The sequence below is a fragment of the Petromyzon marinus genome, chromosome 55, assembly GCF_048934315.1.
Source record: "Petromyzon marinus isolate PM22_M1 ecotype Great Lakes invasive population chromosome 55, UKy_Petmar_22M1.pri1.0, whole genome shotgun sequence".
Taxonomy (NCBI): domain Eukaryota; kingdom Metazoa; phylum Chordata; class Hyperoartia; order Petromyzontiformes; family Petromyzontidae; genus Petromyzon; species Petromyzon marinus.
In genome coordinates, this window is record NC_133721.1 from 5,892,420 (window position 1) to 5,914,508 (window position 22,089).

The 22,089-nt window shown below is 45.9% G+C and overlaps 1 protein-coding gene across 1 annotated transcript; it reads left to right on the forward strand.

The window, feature by feature from the left end:
* Window positions 1–118: 118 nt before the first annotated feature.
* Window positions 119–13,303, forward strand: LOC116954587 (olfactory receptor 1500-like). Its single transcript, XM_032975229.2, has 2 exons — window positions 119–4,219; window positions 4,678–13,303. The coding sequence occupies exon 2, from the start codon at window positions 4,732–4,734 to the stop codon at window positions 5,710–5,712; it is 981 nt and encodes a 326-aa protein (XP_032831120.1). The 5' UTR covers window positions 119–4,219; window positions 4,678–4,731; the 3' UTR covers window positions 5,713–13,303.
* Window positions 13,304–22,089: the final 8,786 nt, after the last annotated feature.

A 22,089-nucleotide genomic window follows, 5' to 3' on the forward strand; every position in this document is an offset into this window, starting at 1 on the left:
CATGCCCCCCCCCCCGCCATTCCCCACACCGCTCTCCACCTCGTTCCCCACCCCATTGCTTCCTCATCCCCGACCCCCAACAATCCCCGCCCCCATCCATTCCCTCCCCCTCCCCATCTATCCCCTCCCCCCGACACGATGCCAGGACACAATGACCGACTCTGATGAATCTTTTTTTTGCCGTTCCATAAAAAGGTACAGTGCCACTGCTATTGGCTAAACATCCGAATGTAAAAAAAAAACATTATATGCAAATGGCTAAGCTGGCATGGACCTGACAACACCGTCCCCGACTGCGATAGCTTGTCAGGATTCTCCTAAAATGGTGCATTGAGACGAGGTGAGTCCATCGCGGAGTAAACGACGTTAACGATAAAAAAAATTGTGGACCCAGAGGATGCACCCAGACATTGTCCTCATTAAGCGTGGGGATGGCGACCATGGCCAGACACAGTACGGGCAGACGGCAGTCCCTTGAGACCCTAGGACCGGCTGTCCGTGTCTCATCCCAATCCCCAATCCTGGCGAGTCAAGTTTGGACAAGGGACAACTGAAGAGGCTCGTCCAGCACCACCGTCGGTATATATTATTCTTCCAAAACTCGTTAGAAAATATCAAAATTACTTGTTTTATTCTCTATGTATTTGTTTAACCTCTCTCATTGCAATGTAGTGCACATGCAGCCGGTGAGAGCTTCCCTGTAATGACTCGCACGTATAATTGTGTACTCTGCTACGTGTTGCTGTAATTGCTACGGAGAGCGAGGTGTGTTTTTTTTTCTCATTAGTATAGGCAATGACGATCAGAGAAAGGACCCCGAGCAGTAGGTGCACAGCAGGCCACGTCCAGCAGTGTGTAGACTATTCTGAGAACGGGGCACACAACCAGTTCAGATTTGGGGTGAACTGCGTGCTGGTGGGATTACATGAGCTCTAATAAAATATTAAATGTAACTTAAATTAATATAACTTCAATGGTAATCGACTGACAGGAAATCGGCTATGTTAAATGACTGTTTATTGAGTTATTGGTGGTGATAAAAAAAATATTCACAAGACTTCGATATTAAAATGTATTTCAATGTATAAAATGCTCAATTGGGGCTGGAATATGATTGACACTGATGTTCAATCCCATCAACAGAGGGACTGAGCTGAGGTGTTGTGTGACGTGGGGGGGGGGGGTGATCGGGGTGTAACTGGTCATAATTGCAAGTTGTAAGCTGTACACTTATTATCAGTGCCCTATCTTATCACAGACCAATTCAGACCTTAATGGTCACCCCGTGCCCCTTTCAATCTCAACGTTCATCCGACAAAGTCCCATCACAAGGGATAAACACAAACAAATATATTTTTGTGCCCCTATTGAAACGGCTGTACGCCGTATGGACCTGGAAACGTTATTTCTCTGTACAAGAATACGGGGTAAATAGTATGGGTTGGCTGCTATGTTACAGTGGATTGTTTGCCTTTTTATTTTTTTGCCAGGGAAATTTAATACGATAGCGTCGCCCTAGTGGTGACAGCTATTTATTTTCACTAATTTTGGTAAATCCCAATCGAATCAATAGACGTAACGGAGTTGAAAGATGATTATAGTGTTTTAGTGATAGTCATGATTTCAAGTTGTGAGCTCTACACTTTCTGAGTTCCGATGTTATTGTTTGACTTTTTTTTTTGCGCGGGATATAACTTGGTTATTTTTACCAATTCAACTCGATTCTATAGACGTCACGGAGTTGAGAGATGATTAGAGTGTTTTAGTGATGGATTTTTTTGTGATAATTGATCACATTTGATGTTATTTTGATGTTCATTGGGAATGCACACGATGGCTCATGGGATGCGCAAAATATGTGTTTTGGCAGAGGTTACATTCCCGATTGGGATATAAGATATATTAATTGTTTATATGTTCATTGTCAGTAAAATGTGATTTTCCTAATCGACATATTCATGTATTTAGATTTTTAAAAGATGCTTTCTTATTAATTATATAAGTACGCAATGTTTCGTTTATGCAGTATTATCAGACGTTTGATGTTAACTATTAAAATGTTTATTGTTAAATGTTTGTTAAATAATGTACGTCAAATGTTCAAAGATATGATAAGCGGTTGTTGTCATCATTGAGATTTGGGTGGGTTCCGTGCTGAGGGACAGAGCTGAGATTTTGTGTGACGTGGAAGGTGATAGGTTGTGTCTGGTCACGATTGCGGATACGCAAATACCCATCGGAAGAACATTTATAAATAAAGGGCCGTCCATAAATGACGTCACGCACCTGGGGGGGGGGGGGTCAGACATTTCTGACGATGTGTGAGGAGGGGGGGAGGTTGAGGAATGTTACGTCACATCAAAATGCGCAACTTTAAATAAATATAGACAACACGTTCTACTTAATTAAATAGACTTTTTAATAAATGTTTTCTCCAAGAACATCAGAGTGCAGCGCCACATTAAATACGCACTACAATGACAATAGTTTAAAGCGATTTGAAGCATGTTTTTTTGGGGGGAGGGGTGAGAGCTTTGTGACGTCATATTCGAGGGGGTCTGACTTTTTGTGACGCCGTGTGACGAGGGGGGGCGGGTCAAAAATCGCGTGACGTCATTTATAGACAGTCCATTAAGCGTAGTTGCCATTTAACAAAGTTGTGGTGCTCATCTGTTGTGGAGTCGCCCACTTCTCGTGAGGACGGAACACAACGCAGAGCGTCATCTCATCGTCTAGCCGACCTGCCTCCCTCGTTACGATTCACGGGAGGAGAGGGACAGGGTGGTGCTGGGTAGACACACGTGCATGCTGTGTCAATTCATTTCGATTGCCCTGCTGTAATCAAAACCTCTCCACGCCCTGCGTGTTGTATTGACAGCTCGGAAAGGGACTACCAACACACTCTTCAACTTATCAATGTGCATCATGATTTGTAGATAAATGTGAACACCATCGTGAACAAAAATAAACATATAATGAGCACATCACTGAGTTCCTTGTCGATATTCTGGGAAGGTTCGTACATTTTGGAGACAGGGGGGGACAGGGAATGAACAGGAAAATCTGAAATGCCATAACTTACCAGCGCAACTAAATTTCTCTGAAAATTCTAATTGATGTCATGATTTAACTGAATATATCTACATTTAGGTATTGTTACCTCTGTATATTTGAGTGATTCCCCAAGCAACTGTTCTGGCCTCACATCGATGTGCCCAGGTGTTCAAGTTGAAACCGCTGTGTATATCGAGTTTGGCAATATTTTGACAGCCGGTTGCCCGTATTATGTTTAGTATATTGAAAAGACCAAGCTGACTTAACATAATAGATACTTAGTTAAGTACAATATTAAACCGTGTTCAGGTGTTGAGGTTCATTTCATTACAGCCCATAAACCAATGATTTAGGCTGTAATGAAACCCTCCGAGTCTTCATGAAGTGACCCAACATCACGACTAGCTACACTTTCAGGAGAGAGCAGACAGTTAAGAGCCAGGCTCGTGAAGATAGGTCACAGATACGCGGATTCCCACAGGTACAGCCCGGAAAGTCATAATTGACATTACAGTAGTTAATGGGTTCATTAATGAGCCCGTTGAGCAATAACATCCCCACTAAGCAGGCATATGGACTAATTAGAATGCAAGATCTCAAATTGATACCCAGGGGCAATAGTAATGGATGATTGATTCTCAGTGACATCTCATTTTATTATGTTATGGAGGTTTGCATAATTGGTGCCAACAGTAAAACACTGCCTATTAATGCACTCTATATATAAAGCCACCATACATAATAAATTCTAAGTTATGCATGCATTAAGACACTATATATTGAAAAAAAATAACGAATTCGCTGACATTATATACACCATTTTATATTTATGCCATATACAACACGATGACTTTTAAAAATATTTTTTTTCAAAACTTTAGGTTGAAGCATTTAAAATGTATATAGTGATTTAAAAAAAATAACTGGAAACATGACCCAAATGCTTCTAATGCAGTCACCTCCCAACCCGAAGTGTATATATCACATTACGAGCTAATCCTCAGGGCAATGGGTAAATCCGCAGGGCGCTGCAGCACACACCAGGCAGCCGAGAACCTCCCATCGCGCCTTAAGGCTCACGGTCACGTGGTCCCCAAAACGCATATAAATCAGCAGATTCCACGAGCATCACTGATCTGTTCTCAGTTCAAGCAACGAAAACAAGGTGAGTTCTCTTCTATTTTTGAGCCATTGTTCGTCAGTTATTGTTAATATTATTAGTGAGCATTTGTACGCATTTTCACAAACTGTTTTTATTTGATAATTGTTTTTTCCCCTTTTATATGGCAACAAAACAGGTGTTAAGTTGTTAAAACACCAAACTGAAACCTATTACAAGGAATAATGTCTGCATTAACCACAATACTCTTTGTGCTGTACGCCAAAAGGCGTACAGCACAAAGACATTGCACCATCAGAGTAATGAGAGCTTGGGGCGAGCAGCTACATCATGGGACCTCCTTTGCCAGTACCAAAATATAAAAGGTTTCAGTTTGGTGTTTAAACAACTTAACACCTGTTTTGTTGCCAGAAAAAAGGCGGAAAAACCTATTCTCATGTTTTGTTACTGGAAAAGGAAGTCCTATGATGTTTTTATTTAACAATGTTTTGTAACTTCAACAGGTACTGCGTGATAAGGTCTCAGGCTATAGACGCAGGAGCACAAGGAACGCAATTATGGAGAACAGAAGCTCCGTGCTCCACCTCGCCACATTTGAAGCCCCGTACCCTGTGGAGGTGCTCATATTCAGCCTGTGCCTTGCGATGTATCTAACTATAACTGCAGCCAATCTGATGGTGCTCGTGACGGTGGCAGTATCCACAGACTTACACAAGCCCATGCACATATTTCTGTGCAATCTCGCAATTGGCGACATCATTATCAGCACAGGTGGCTTGCCCAAGCAGCTGCAGGTCCTCCTGACGGGCAACAGAGAGATCCTGTACGTGTCATGTGTCGCACAGATGTTCACAATTCACATATCTGCCCTGAATGAGATTTTTACATTGGCTATTATGTCTGTTGATCGCTACGTGGCCATCTGCTACCCATTGCACTACCACACCAAGATTACTGCAAAGAGATCCATTTTTACGGCATTACTATCCTGGCTGATGGCAGCGGTTGCAGTCAGCATTCTAGTCATCCTTCAATTTTCACTGCAATTAAGCGAAAAAAACAGGCAAATCCAGGGCATAGTTTGTGATAATATGGGATTATTAAAGTTGGCTGTCGGTGACACGAGCAAAATGGATGTTGTCTCATCGTCAATGGTTGCAACGTTTGTTGTATTTCCTCTCTGTGTGGTTGCTTACACCTACGTTCGGATTTTTATTGAGTGCAATAATTCGAGCTCTGCGTTCAGGAGCAAAGCCCTGCACACATTCGGCACGCATTTCATGGCACTCGCTGTGTTTTTCACGTCAGTTTTTTTAGACATTCTTCTGCCGCGCTTTGTGAAGGATGCCGACAGCGAGGGCGTCAACTTGAGATGCGCCGCTCAGTTGGTGTTCTTGCTCAGCCCGATTGCGAACGTGCTCATTTACTGCCTACGCACCCTTGAGCTGAGGCTCGCAATTAATACGCAATTCAACAAGATATTGAGAAAGGTGCATTTCTGTCCAACAATCAAAGTGAATGTATCAGATCGTGGTTGAATGATGCTCTCCCATACAGCTGCAGAAACAATGAATGAATTTGTAATTTCCAGGCTAGACTACTGCAATTCTCTGTTATTCGGTCATCCTTTGCCTCTGATCCTATGTGTTCAGTATGTTCAAAACACAGCTCCAAGAGTACTCACTCATACTCGGAAGCGTCATAATTTTACACCCATTTTACAATCCCTGTGCAACTACCTATCCAGTCCAGAATCACCTTGAAGATCGCACTCGCAGATTTCAAATTTCTTCACGGGCTAGCCCCTGCCTATCGTTCCCCTCCGATTTTCAGTTTACTCCCCTCCCCGGGTTCTCTGTCTTCTCTAGGTCTGCTCTCTACCTCCCACTTCACATCCCACAAATCAACTCTATATGATTAAAATTTGAACCGAAGGTAATTTTATTCATCAAGGCATACGCGAGAAAAAAAGTAAATCTCTTTTTGGACTGATTGATATAAATTCGTCGTTACATTTTGGCACTCCACCACCCCTCCTGTGAAGGTTTCCTGGCTTAGTTGGGAAGTTGGGATTGTGTTAAGAATCAATGTCCTGCTCAATTTTATTGAAAAGAGAAGCGCATGACCTAATCGTACAGAATGTTGTGCTGGATGGTGCTTTGGTGGCTGACCACCATGCGTAAACTCGTGTTTGTAGGCTGTTGTAAAATCCAGGGTTGTGTTGCACTCCTATGCTCCCATCTCCAAATCCACCACCACGCAACTGACCAGCCTGGTGAAGTATGGTGAACCCATTCAATATAGCGGTCTCTCGGCTAGCAGTCGATTGACAAATTGGCTGCACATACACCGTAAGTCATACATATATTGCTCTCAGAGGGAATTCTAATCCCACCAACCCAGATTGTCCCCACACACACCCATACCTACTGTATTTGCCCACCACTACCTGTTGATTAAAGGTAATAAAAGCTTAGAATCAAATGCGTGGGGCAGGTAGCATATCTTTAGTGATGGCGGCCACAGGCCAACTAGGAAAGCATAAATGTGGTGCATTGCTTCAGTTTACTGTAGTTAAGTGAAAAAATATCTCTACACAAACACAGGAGTCATTTGCGTACATGAACATCGCATCGTGAGTTTGATTATACGTCCAAGTTGTGCTTCCATCACTAAAAACAGAGTACTATTCGTTCTTAAAAATGCAATTGCATTATATAACAAAATAGCATAATAATGCATTAACAAAGGGCACGAATTAGCTTAGCGTGAACGAAATGTGCCCTTTCCAATTGTGTTCGTCTGCAAATAATAAACAAACGTTTAAATGGCAATCAGTGGGCGACGCGCGCAGCAGCTTGTATTTCAATTGAGGTGGCATTTGGTTGCAGCAGGGTCAATCAAGGTACCTGAACACATCATGGATGTGTGCGCTACAGCGTCTGTCGTGTAAACACTCGTGCCCCACAGCAAGAAGGTCCTGAGTTGGATTCCCAACTCAAGCGTGGAGTTTGTTCTCCCCCCTGTTCTGGACGGGGTTTATTTTCTGAGCTCTCCAGTATTCCAGCTCAACAAAAAAAACACTCCTGCAACTTGGTTTCGGCCAAACATTCTGATGAAAAAAATTCACCCGCAAATTACTCCATTGGCATGAACGTGAAACGACTCAAACGACAAACTTTTATCACCACACAGTAACAAATACTGGGTCCGGACTTCACGCTTAGTTTTGAAGCTCGTGTCTTCCTTCTAACGTCCCGTCCCCTTGTGCTATGGCCCTTTAATATCTTTTGAGCAACCTTTCTCGAATGTTCCCTCACTGCCCCCCCCGTAGCCAATCCCCTGTCCTCCTACTCTAACGGATCCCAACCGTCGCCTCTGGGTTCCACTCTGTTTCCCGCCTATTCTCATTCAACAATTTCCTCCAGTCACTTCAAATGCCCTGCCTCCCGACTAATCACTGTGGAGGCCTTTTTCCGCTAATCGGAGACCTTGGTCTATTTTTGAATAACCGTAAGGCTGTACATTGGCTTGCGGGTGAGTGTTTTTTCATTCATTTCGGTCATTACAAACGTAACAACATCGTCCCTTACTGCGATAGTTTTTGTCAGGATTCTCCTAAGGAGTATTGAGACTCGGTGAGGCCATCCCTGGTAAACGAGCAGATTAACAATACAAATTTTAATGTGTTGGACCCAGAGGAAGCACCCAGACATTGTCCTCATTAAGCGTGGGGATAGCGACCATGGCCAGACACAGTACGGGCAGAGACGGTAGCCCCTTGAGACCCTGGGACCGGCTGTCTGTGTCTCATCCCAATCCGCAATCCTGGCGAGTCAAGTTTGGACAAGGGACAACTGAAGAGGCTCGTCCAGCACCACCGTCGGTATATATTATTCTTCCAAAACTCTTTACAAATATCAAAATTACTTGTTTTATTCTCTATGTATTTGTTTAGCCTCTCTCATTGCAATGCAATGCACATGTAGCCGGTGAGAGCTTCCCTGTAATGAATCGCACGTATAATTGTGTACTCTGCTACGTGTTGCTGCAATTTCTACGGAGAGCGAGGTGTGGTTTTTTTTCTCATTAGTATAGGCAATGACGATCAGAGAAAGGACTCCAAGCCGTAGCTGCACAGCAGGCCACGTCCAGCAGTGTGTAGACTATTCTGAGAACGGGGCGCACAACCAGTTCAGATTTGGGGTGAACTGCGTGCTGGTGAGATTACATGAGCTCTGATAAAATAACAAACGTAACTTAAATTAATATAACTTCAATGTTAATCGACAGACAGGAACTCGCCTATGTTAATTGACTGTTTATTGAGTCATTGGTGGTGATAAAGATATTCACAAGACTTCGATATTAAAATGCATTTAAATGTTTAAAATGCTCAATTGGGGCTGGAATATGATTAACACTGGTGCTTAATCCCATCCACAGAGGGACTGAGCTGAGGTGTTGTGTGACGTGGGGGGGGGGGTGATCGGGGTGTATCTGGTCATGATTGCAAGTTGTGATCTGTACACGTATTTAGAGTTACAACATACATGTTAACCCCTTATCAGTGCCCTATCTTATCACAGACCAATTCAGATTTTATTGGTCACCCCGTGCCCTTATACATCTCAACATTCATTCTACAGTCCAAACACAAACAAATAGACAAAAACATTCCTACACCACATCACGCACACGCTACCAGCTGGATCTGAGATGGGAAGTTTATTGTTTTTCACACACACACGGTTATTCTGTCATTGTGATTCTGATGCGTACCTGTTAATCCCTTAACAGTGCCTAGTTTATTACAGACTGGATTGGTCACCCCGTGCCCTTATACATCTACAAAGTCCCATCACAAAGGAGAAACACAAACCAATAGACAAATAAACGTAGTTTTTTTCCCCGCATTGAAACGGCTGTACACCGTATGGATCTGAAAACTATATTTCTCTGTACAAGAATACGGGTAAACCGTATAAGTTGTCTGCTATGTTACAGTGTATTGTTTGCCTTCTATATTTTTTGCGCGGGAAATTTAATACGATAGCGTCGCCCTCGTGGTGACAGCTATTTATATTCACGGGTGTCAATAACTCACTTATTTTGGTAAATCCAAATCGAATCAATAGACGTAACGGAGTTGAAAGATTATTATAGTGTTTTAATGATGGTCATGATTGCAAGTTGTGAGCTGTACACTTCCTGAGAGTTACAGTGGTATTGTTTGACGGTTTTTTTGCGCGGGGTATAACTTGTTTATTTTTACCAATCCAACTCGATTCTATAGACGTCACGGAGCTGACAGATGATTGGAGCAATAAAGTATTAAAGCTTTCGTGACTGCATAAAATTTCTCATTGTTTTTTTCGGCAAAGTCACGTATGCAGAAATACAATAAAATTATATTGAAACAAAAAACAATCACGAAGTTTCGATCACAACGCAAGCGATCTTCATCAGGTGTCAAGAACAAATCACAGAGGAAAATACAACAAAAAGATGAGAGACGAGAATTCAACAAACCTGAAAAAACATTACGTGAAGCACATCCAGTCAGGCAAACAACACACTTCCTGGCGGACCACGAATTTCAGAAGAGTGTTAAATTTCGTGTTCAACCTTTGGATTGCACATACCAGCATAGATAGAATGAAAAATACGAGGTACACGGTCAGTAGAAATACATATACAAGTCCACCAAGAGGTAAGGAGGGAGGAAAGATGGACAGGGAGGCAGATAGAGAGGGGGGGGCGGAGGGATGAACAGAAGCTTAAATAGGAAATACGGTTGGAGGGGGGAAGGGGCCAGAGCGAGAGCGGCAGCTCAAACACGCACATCTTACACATACAAAACGGCAGCTCAAAAAAGGACCGCCTCCTGTAAATACAAAAAGGCAGCTCAAAAAAAGACCACCTCTTGTAAATACAAAACGGCAGCTCAAAAAAGGGCACATCTTACACGTAATTACAACGGTAACTTCCCCGTAGAAGTGTGATAATAAAGTATTAAAGCTTTCGTGACTGCATAAAATTACTCATTGGTTTTTTCGGTAAAGTCACGTATGTAGAAATACAAAAAAATTATATTAAAACTAAAACAATCATGACGTTTCGATCACAATGCAAGCGATCTTCATCAGGTGTCAAGAACAAATCACGGAGGTAAATACAACAAAAAGATGAGAGACGAGAATTCAACAAACCTGAAAAAACATTATGTGAAGCACATCCAGTCAGGCAAACAACACAGTTAGACACTTCCTGGCAGACCACGAATTTCAGAAGAGTGTTAAATTTCGTGTTCAACCTTTGGATTGCACATACCAGCATAGATAGAATGAAAAATACGAGGTACACGGTCAGTAGAAATACATATCTGCCTCCCTGTCCGTCTTTCCTCCCTCCTTACCTCTTGGTGGACTTGTATATGTATTTCTACTGACCATTTACCTCGTATTTTTCATTCTATCTATGCTGGTATGTGCAATCCAAAGGTTGAACACGAAATTTAACACTCTTCTGAAATTCGTGGCCCGCCAGGAAGTGTCTAACAGTGTTGTTTGCCTGACTGGATGTGCTTCACATAATGTTTTTTCAGGTTTGTTGAATTCTCGTTTCTCATCTTTTTGTTGTATTTACCTCCGTGATTTGTTCTTGACACCTGATGAAGATCGCTTGCGTTGTGATCGAAACGTCGTGATTGTTTTTTGTTTTAATATAATTTTATTGTATTTCTACATACGTGACTTTACCGAAAAAAACCAATGAGTAATTTTATGCAGTCACGAAAGCTTCAATACTTTATTATCACACTTCTACGGGGAAGTTACCGTCGTAATTAAGTGTAAGATGTGGCCTTTTTTGACCTGCCGTTTTGTATTTACAAGAGGTGGTCATTTTTGAGCTGCTGTTTTGTATTTACAAGAGGTGGTCCTTTTTTGAGCTGCCGTTTTGTATGTGTAAGATGTGCGTGTTTGAGCTGCTGCTCTTGCTCTGGCCCCTCCCCCCCTCCAACCGTATTTCCTATTTAAGCTTCTGTTCATCCCTCCCCCCCCCGCCCCCTCTCTATCTGCCTCCCTGTCCATCTTTCCTCCCTCCTTACCTCTTGGTGGACTTGTATATGTATTTCTACTGACCGTGTACCTCGTATTTTTCATTCTATCTATGCTGGTATGTGCAATACAAAGGTTGAACACGAAATTTAACACTCTTCTGAAATTCGTGGTCCGCCAGGAAGTGTCTGTGTTGTTTGCCTGACTGGATGTGCTTCACGTAATGTTTTTTTCAGGTTTGTTGAATTCTCGTCTCTCATCTTTTTGTTGTATTTACCTCCGTGATTTGTTCTTGACACCTGATGAAGATCGCTTGCGTTGTGATCGCAACGTCGTGATTGTTTTTTGTTTTAATAAAATTTAATTGTATTTCTACATACGTGACTTTACCGAAAAAAACAATGAGATGATTGGTGTGTTTTAATGATTAAAATTTGTTTTGTGATAATTGATAACAAGTGATGTGATTTTGTTGTTCATTGGGAATGCACACGATGGCCGACTTAGAACTTAAATGTAACATTAAGCTCACAGGGTGCGCAAAATGTGTTTTGGCAGAGTTTATGTTTATTGTCAGTTAAACATGATTTCCATAATTTACACATTCATATAATTAGATAGAAAAAAATGCTTTATTATACATATATATAAACACCAAGCTCTGACATTCTGTCACTCAGTGACTGTGATTAACGCGGCACGGATTGAAGTGCGTCACGTGACCGCAAGCAAGCAGCCAACCAGAGGTGCGCCCCTCCCAATTATGTCCGTCCCCGGATTGGTTGAAGTGTGTCACGTGACCCCGAGCAACAGACGGGTGAGTGAGAGTGAGGAGACGGGTGACAGTGAGGAGACGGCTGAGTGAGAGTGTGGAGACGGGTGAGAGTGAGGCAGAGCCGTGCTCCGTCCACGGCTACCCTGAGGGACCCCCGTGCTCTCCACTGCTGACTTGAGGGAGAGCCGCGCTGTCTCCACTGCTGCCCTGAGGGAAAGCCGTGCTCTGTCCACTGCTGCCCTGAGGGAGAGCCGCGCTATCTCCACTGCTGCCCTGAGGGAGAGCCGCGCTCTCTCCACTGCTGCCCTGGGACAGAGCCATGCTCGGTCCGCTGCTGATGAAATTTTTCTCGTTAAATGTTTGTTAAATAATGTACGTCAAATGTTCAAAGATATGATACGCGGTTGTTATCATCATTGAGATTTGGGTGGACTCCGTGCTGAGGGACAGAGCTGAGGTTTTGTGTGACGTGGAAGGTGATAGGTTGTGTCTGGTCACGATTGCGAATATGCAAATACCCCTTGGAAGAACATTAATAAATAAAGGGCCGTCCATAAATGACGTCACGCACCTGGGGGTGGGGGGGGGGGTCAGACATTTGTGACGGGGTGTGACGAGGGGGGGAGGTTGAGGAATGTGACGTCACATCAAAATGCGCAACTTTAAATAAATATAGACAACACGTTCTACTTAGTTAAATAGACTTTTTAATAAATGTTTTCTCCTACAACATCAGAGTGCAGCGCCACATTAAATACGCACTACAATGACAATAGTTTAAAGCGATTTGAAGCATGTTTTTGGGGGGGGAGGGGTGAGAGCTTTGTGACGTCATATTCGAGGGGGGTCTGACTTTTGTGACGCCGTGTGACGAGGAAGGGGGGGTCAAAAATCGTCCAAAATCGCGTGACGCTATTTATGGACGGCCCCTGACAAAGCTGTGGTGCTCATCTGTTGTGGAATCGCCCACTTCTCGGGAGAACGGAACACAACGCAGAGTATCATCCCATCGTCTCCGAACTTTCATTTTTGCTGGTAAATTTAGCCGACCTGTCTCCCTCGTTACGATTCACGGGAGGAGAGGGACAGGGCGGTGCTGGGTAGACACACGTGCATGCTGTGTCAATTCATTTCGATTGCCCTGCTGTAATCAAAACCTCTCCACGCCCTGCGTGTTGTATTGACAGCTCGGAAAGGGACTACCAACACACTCTTCAACTTATCAATGTGCATCATGATTTGTAGATAAATGTGAACACCATCGTGAACAAAAATAAACATATAATGAGCACATCACTGAGTTCCTTGTCGATATTCTGGCAAGGTTCGTACATTTTGGAGACAGGGGGGGACAGGGAATAAACAGGAAAATCCGAAATGCCATAACTTACCAGCGCAACTAAATATCTCTGAAAATTCTAATTGATGTCATGATTTAACTGGATATATCTACATTTAGGTATTGTTAACTCTGTATATTTGGCATTGTTGAGACCTCAACAGATGAACGGAAGGGAGTGATTTCCCAAGCAACTGTTCTGGCCTCACATATCGATGTGCCCAGGTGTTCAAGTGAAACTGCTTTTTGTATCGAGTTTTGCAATGTTTTGACAGCCGGTTGCCCGTGTTATCTCTAGTACATTGAAAAGACCAAGCTGACTTAACATAATAGACTAGGTTGTTAGGGGGCTCACCCGGCCCCCTCGGCTCCATCGGCTCCCTCCATCGGCTCCCTCGGCTCCCCCGGCCCCCTCACAAACGGCCCCGCCAGCCGCTGCTGGGAGCGCACCCCGGGAGCGCGAGCCTCAGGCGGCCATCAGAGGAGAGCACGGGGCTCCCTCAGGGCAGCAGTGGTCGTAGCACGGCCCTGCCTCAGGGCAGCAGCGGAGAGAGCGCGGCTCTGCCTCAGGGCAGCAGTGGACAGAGCACGGCTCTACCTCACTCTCACTCACCCATCTCCTCACTCTCACTCACCCGTCTCCTCACTCTCACTCACCCGTCTCCTCACTCTCACTCACCCATCTCCTCACTGTCACCCGTCTCCTCACTCTCACTCAACCGTCTCCTCACTGTCATTCACCCGTCTCATCACTGTCACTCACCTATCTCCTCACTGTCACTCACCCGTATCCTCACTGTCACTCAGTCGTCTCCTCACTCTCACTCACCCGTCTGTTGCTCGCGGTCACGTGACGCACTTCAACCAATCCGGAAGCGTACATGTTTGGGAGGGGCACACCTCTGGTTGGCTGCTTGCTCGTGGTCACGTGACGCACTTCAACCAATCCGTGCCGCGTTAATCACAGTCACAGAGTGATAGAATGACAGAGCTGGTTGTTTATATATGTACTAGCGGGAAGTACCCGGCGTTGCCCAGGCGAAAAATATATTTCAAAACTTCTCTTAAAAACCTTACATATACAGTACATACACAGACACTAAGGTATTGTGAAAGCCTGGTGGGCCGTTTGTCCATTTCTGCACAAACAAAATTATAAGAAGCTTGCACAAGTCCACAAAGTTATAGAAAGTGGGGGTAAATAGTTGATCTAAAAGGTTTCCAAAAATTGTGGACCCCCCCCCCCTCAAAAAATATCTTTACCCCCTCGTAGGTATATATACCTACAAACCTACATACAACAGAGTAAGTAGTATCTATTGACTCTATAGTTGTATCTACTGACTGTACAGTAGTATCTACTGAGCCAGTAGTAGCTACTGACTGTATAGTAGTATTTACTGACTGTAGTAACTACTGACCGTAGTAGTATTTACTGGGCCTACAGTAGTATCTACCGACTTTATAGTAGTGTAGTGGATTAATATGCGCATACAGGGTGGATGGTAAAGACGCGTGAGTTATGGACAGTGGGGTCATGTCGGGCCGGGCAGGTGCGGCAACGGGGACGGTAAAAGGGAAACGGCCCAATTAAGTTGGTACGCGATATATGGCTGTGATTGGCCAGGTGTTGTTGTCAGGGCCAGAGTGACGCCGAAGTGTCTGGAGATGGGGGGTGATAGCGACAGGTGCGAGGGACACGAGGCGTCGTGAGCACGCCGCCTAATTAATTGGTAGTTGATGGGAACGGGGATATATTCGGGGGACGGGACAGCGGAGTTGAGTTGTCGCTGGGACTGGAACGAAGCAGGTCGGGGAGAGACGGAGAGAAGACATAAGAGACAGAACAGGCTAGCAGTGGAACAGAGATAAGGAGCGACAGAAAGAGAGACAAGACAGAGACAAGGCGGAGACAAGGAGAGACAGAGAGAGAGACAGAGACGATATAGAGACAGAGAGAGATATAGACAAGACAGAGACAAGGAGAGACAGGGAGAGATACAGAGTAGGACAGAGACAGAGTGAGACAGAGACAGAGCGAAATAGATACGGAGTGGGACAGACACAGAGTGAGACAGAGACAGAGTGAGAGAGAGATATAGAGTGGGACGGAGACAGAGTGAGACAGAGGCAGATCGAGAGTGAGATGCAGAGTGAGACAGTGACTGAGTGAGACAAAGACAGAGTGAGACGGAGAGACAGAGTGAGACAGCGACGGAGTGAGACAGCGATGGAGAGAGACAGAGACAGCGACGGAGAGAGACAGACGACGCGGAGAGACAGTGAGAGATAGGGAAGGGAGCGGAGCGAGCAAGACAAGCAGAGCGCGGCGAGTGAGCTGCGGCGAGCAGAGAAATGATAAAGTCACAGGCGTAATGTGTAGAGTTGTAATAAAAGTGGTGTCGGAGAAAATAAGTTGTCCGTGTGAAGTCGACCACTACATTTGGTGTCAGGAGTGACTACGGAACCACCCCGACATGTCAAAGAAATCGGCTAAGAGAAAGAACGTGCTGACGACAGCAACGACATAGACGTGATTCCCGCGTCAGGGCAAGAGGGTGCCGCTCCCCCGGCGGACCTGGGCGACCAGGTATCTGTGGGGTGGGAGGACGGACTAAGCGGGGCCGAGACCCTGGGGCCGGCTCATGAATGGTGGGCCCTCATGACCCAGTGGGAGGCCAGGCTGGCGACGCTGATGGAGGCATTCGACCGCTTCATGGCGACAGAACGGGCGTTGCTGATGGTGCCAAGCCAGCCCTCGCCTGATCCCGTGCCGCCAGGAAACGCCGACGACGGATCCACATCTCCCGCGGCACTGCAAGCAGAGCCGGGCGCCGATGGGGCGCCGGGCGCCGGGGTCACCACCCCCGGGTTCGAGACGGCGGCTTCACGTCCAACACTTCGAGGCCAAGGTTGGCGATTGGACGGTCTTCACGCGACGTTTACGAGCGGCATATCAATCACTCGACTAGATGGAGAGTGACGCGCTGTGGACCCTGCCGACTGCCCTCGATGACGAATCGCTGGCGACGTTCTACGGGATTCCTGCCGACGATCGGGCATCGCTGGCGGCGGCATTCGCAGTGATGCAGGCCGTGTATGAGCCGTGTTTGGTCGCCAAACATAAATTTCAGCAAAGGAAGCGGGATGACACAGAATCTCCCCTCGCGTTCCGCAGCGCGCTGTTGGCCCTCGCCTACCCGGCGATGGACCAGGCGGCCCTAGACTCTCTGGCCCAGGAGACGCTATTGCTGATGGCGAAGGAGCTACGAGTAGTCCTTTCGTTACCCGACAGCAACAACGACGACGACATGTCATCTTTACAGATCGCCAGAAACATCGAAACCAACCTGGACCTCCGCGACGAACCACCGGTGGCGGGGGCACAGCTTCCGATGATGAGTGCCAACGTGTCCGGGTGCGCGGTGGAGCTGGAGGAGCCACGGCCGGCTGCAGCGGCGGCCGGATTGCCGCTTACGAGCCTGCCCCGCCACCCCACGATGTACGGAGGTGGCGCGCAGCGGATGTGCTACGAGTGCGGACGGTGAGGACATCTCGCCCGTGACTGCTGGCGACGCAGGGGCGCTTTTCCAAGGGTGCCGAGCGACTGCAACCAGGGATTTCCCTCGCTCCGAGATTCACAGGCAAGTTGTGATACATTCAATACACGGCCGTTTCCCCCACATCACCCATCCGCGCCGCCTCACCTTGTAACCACTCATTCGTACGGCTCGCATGGCAATGTTGTATGGGGCGCGTTGGTACATCACGTTTTGGGTGCCGCGCCGGGCTCGTCGGACGTGATGGTGCTTGTTCAAGGGGTGATGGTCAGGGTCATTGTCGATACCGGGGTTTCGGCGACCCTCATCTCCTTACAAACTTTTAGCTCGTTTGCCAACCTCACCCCAGGCCTTGGAACCGGTTGACGGGCCATGTATAGCGGCAAATGGGGTTAGCCTCGGGATTTTGGGCCGCATGCTCGCAACAATCCAGATCAGGGAGGTGTGCATGACAGGGTATATTTTGGTTTCCACGGCCTTGGCGGTACCGTGTTTGCTGGGTACGGATTTTTTGCAGAGGATGCCGCTCAAGATCTCCATAGAGAAGGGTTGTTTGGAATTGCCGTCTGGGAAATGTCATAAATTTTTGGGAACCCCGTCTAAATTCACAGCGGCAAACGCCGTGGTGCAGGCCGTGGTTAGTCGCATAGTGCGTGTTCTGCCTGCCACGCAGATGCTCGTGCTGCTGCGTTTCAAAAAGGGCTTGCCTTTAGATAATCCGGCGGGGGGAATATTGCTGACACCTTCCAACGCTGTGTCACGGACGCCCTCCTTGGTCGGGGCTTTGACGATGGTGCCGGCAAATTGTGACCCATTTATGCAGATTGTCAATGCGGGGCACGAGCCCATTGTCATTCAAGAAGGTACCACGCTAGCGCATGCGATGGCAGCGCTGAGTTCGGACATGGAGGTGTGCTTGGCAACGAGTGGTGGGGATGCATTGCCGCCGAGCGACGAAGAACCGGACTGGTTGTGGGATTTGTATATTCAGAACCACGATCTGACGCCTGAGCAGCGGCCGCGTCTCCACGAGCTGCTTTTGGAGTTTAGGGATGTTTTCAGTTCGGGAAAATATGTTGGTTGTACGTCCCTGTTGCGGCATCACATAGAGACAAGGGATGCACCCCCGATTCGCCTAAATTCCCATTGCATGAGTCCGCTGGAAAAAGATTTTATTAGGCAAACCGTGGATGAAATGTTGGAACAGGAGATCGTTTCTCCTTCCAGCCCATGGGGGGCTCCCATCGTACTGATTAAGAAACGCGACGGGTCCCTGCGATTTTGCGTCGACTATCGCAAACTCAATAAGATGTCCGTTGCGAATGCGTACCCGCTTCCACGCATTGATGATTCGTTAGATGCCCTGTCCAGCGCAAAATTTTACTCGACCCTCGACCTCTTGTCGGGCTTTTGGCAATTGCCCCTGGACGAGGAGTCTAAGCCGAAAACTGCCTTCCGAACACCACAGGGATTGTTCCATTTTAACATGCTTCCGATGGGGCTCCACTCCGCGCCGGCCACCTTCCAACGTCTGATGGAACTCGTGTTGTCCGGATTGCAGTGGGAATCGTGCTCGGTACACAAAAAATATGCCTCCATTTTTAGACTCAATGTCTTCCAAGATTTTCGTGTAGGCTTCTCTTTGTACATCCATCAGCTTTGGTTCATTTCCCTCAATAAATTTAAGAAGCTCTAAACCATCATAGGATATTTCACATAGGATCTCTTGGGCAAGGGCATGCAGATTGTCCCTGGAGGGTGTTGGTAGTCCAAAAGACGAGGTCTTTTCCACCAATGGAGTGAAGTTTGTCTTCAAGGAGGATGAGTGCCTGGTTAAAGATGACATCAGAAAATTTCACCGCAAGGTTGGGATTTTCTTGTTGAGCTCTGTGGAGGATGTCCTCACTCATGCCTTCTTTGTATTTTTCCCAGAGTCCCATGGGGTTAGATGGGCTGCAAACTTGAAAAAATATGCAGAAGAGCAATCTGAGTTGAGAAGGGGACTGACTAACAGAAGCCTCTGTCATAGCTTCATCAAGATGCTGATCATCCACAAGAATTCCACGACGATTGCAAGCTTCCCTAATGTTTCACGAACAACTCCTTCCACTGTTTTGAGGTCATGCGAAGATTTTGGCCCTTTCACAACATGGAGAAGCATTCGCAGAAAGTAGCACTCCTGATTGTTGGGATGAACTGTGTAGACTCTTCCCAAGGCATCAGATTCACCGTCACCAGCACGTCGCTTCCATTTTTTTTAGCAGTCCATGTGATTCCGGACATACAGTACCCTGGCGTCTACAAACTAAGTTGCCTCTGTGGTAGTAGTTACATTGGAGAAATCAAACGAGCACTCCCTTTAAGAGTGTGCTCCTAATCTCAGCTCGTTACCTGTATAAAAGACACCTGGGAGCCAGAAATCTTTCTGATTGAGAGGGGGTCAAATACTTATTTCCCTCATTAAAATGCAAATCAATTTATAACATTTTTTACATGAGTTTTTCTGGATTTTTTTTATTGTTATTCTGTCTCTCACTGTTCAAATAAACCTACCATTAAAATTATAGACTGATAATTTATTTGTCAGTGGGCAAACGTACAAAATCAGCAGGGGATCAAATATTTTTTTCCCTCACTGTATATATACAACACCCACCACAAGAACAGCAACCTCACCACAAGTTGGGGCATTGAACCTCCGTGCATGCTCCCCACTTGGGACCTTGGATGCACTGATTACAACCTGATAATCATTAGAGGTGACTTGTTGTGCTGCATGTTTGGACCAACAAATTCTTGGTTGAGCATCCCTTGGAGGGAGAGGACATTTCTAGTCTGGCACCAGGAACATTGCTGCATCGCTGGTTGCCTTGCTGACCTTCATCTCCCATGAAGTATATCTGAAGAAACTTTGGCTCTTCGCCAGTCAATGGCTGAATGGATCTGATTCGATGATAGACATGGCCTTGAACTTTGAAAGTGGGCATAAATCCTGGCTCCACTATCTCCTTAGTCGCACAAAAAGAAGTCATTTGAATGCAGGAATTGTACTTCCTGATGTTGGTCAGAAAGTGTTTAGGCTCAAGGGTATGACCAGATACCAAGGATTTGAGTGGCTTGGGGGGCGTCTGCCCAAGGCAAAGTTTGACTTTTTCATCACTGCAGCACATTCCCTTGGATTCTTCTTTCAACTTTTTAGCACCACATTCTGCGCAAGTAATTGACATACAGCCTAATATCACCATGGATTGATAATCGATCTCTGGTTGGTAAATAAAAGCTGCTCTGTTCCAGTCTGGGTTATTTCTTATTATTCTCAATGCAGCAGCATGACGGACTTGCCTCTGGCGCACCATTTTATGATGTTGTGGTTCCTCAGCCCATGCTACTGCGGAGACTGTGCGTTCCCTGGCTTGTCAAGATGCACGATGTTCAGGGTTTTCTTCAACCTGTGCTTCTGCGGTGACTGTGCTGCCCCTGGCTTGTCGAGATGTGCGTTATTTAGGGTTTTCTTCAACCCGTGCTGCTGCGGAGACTGTGCGGTCCCTGGCTTGTCGAGATGCACGTTGTTCAGGGCTTTCTTCAACCCGTGCTGCTGCAGTGCATGTGTGGATTCTGGTTTGTCGAGACGTACACTGTCCAGGATTGACCTCAGCTTGGGTTGCTGCAGTGGCTGTGCAGTCAGTTGCTTGTTTTTGTGCATGCTGCTCTTCAGTTTCCTCAGCCTGTGCTACTGAGGTTACTTCGTTGTTTATTTGAGAACGTTGCTGCTCCTGCAGTGTTTGTTTTGCATGGTACATCGCCACTCTCTTTGTTTTTTTTGGAGAGGCTTGATTTTTTTCTTTTTGGCATTTTTGTCGCGAAGGAAAACCTCACTCCCGTCACCACTCAGCAGGCTTGTTAGCGTAATCGGCCTGGCCTATCTCTCTCCTCCTGTGATTTTTACTTCCAAGTGTTCTTCAGAGGAGAATTCGTGCATCTTTGAATATGAGCAGATGCGCACCAATCAAAGGCAATTCACATCACCGCACTGCTCAACCACTGGACGGGATAGAGTGCAAATACATTGGTACCTCGGAGATCGAACGCCCCAGAACTCGAACAATTCGGTGATCAAACAAAATTTTCGACCATTTTTTGCCCTGGACATCGAACAAAAATTCAGAGGTCGAACAACTGGAAAGCACCTGTTTAGGCCGAGACGCGTAGCCAGGGCAACCGAGACAAAGGTGAATGACCCAGTTTACACGTAGCTCTCGCCCAGTGCAGACCCGCAAAACATCGTTCCGTTAACTTTTTCATTAATTTCATTTATTTTAGTGTTTTTTCGTGTTTATCTGTACACAATGGCTCCTAAAAAGGTTAGTAGCAGTAATAAGCCAAAAAGAAGGTTTCGAGAACCACGATAGAACTAAGAAAAGAGATCATTGAAAAGGCAGAAAGAGGTGTCCGCGTGACCGACATCTCCAAAGAGTATGGTATACCGAAATCGACAATCTGCACGATTTTGAAAAATAAAGAAGCCATGAAAGAAGCTAATGTAGCAAAAGGAGTGTCATCTCTATCTAAACAAAGAAGTAAGACCATCGAGGAAGTTGAGAAATTGTTATTAATTTGGATAAACGAAAAACAGTTGGCGGGTGATAGCGTTTCAGAGGCCACTATATGTGAAAAGGTAAAGCAAATACATTCAGACCTCATTAAAAACACCCCAGGAACAAATGATGATGCAGATTCTAGTGACTTTTTTAAGGCTAGCCGAGGCTGGCTTGATACATTTAAAAAGAGATGTGGCATTCATAGTGTTGTAAGGCATGGGGAGGCTGCCAGTTCAGACCAAGCAGCTGCTGAGAAATATATTGTGGAATTTAAACGCTTCGTTGATGTGAACAGCTTTATTCCTCAACAAGTTTTCAACTGCGACGAAACTGGGCTCTTTTGGAAGAAAATTCCAAGAAGGACTTACATCACCCAGGAAGAGAAGGCCTTGGCTGGGCATAAACCTATGAAAGATAGGCTAACTCTGTTGCTGTGTGGGAATGCAAGCAGGGACTTTAAGGTGAAGCCCCTACTTGTTTACCATTCCGAAAACCCCAGGGTTTTCAAGAAGAACAACGTGATGAATGACAAGTTACACGTGATGTGGAGGACCAACAATAACACCTGGGTAACTAGGCAGT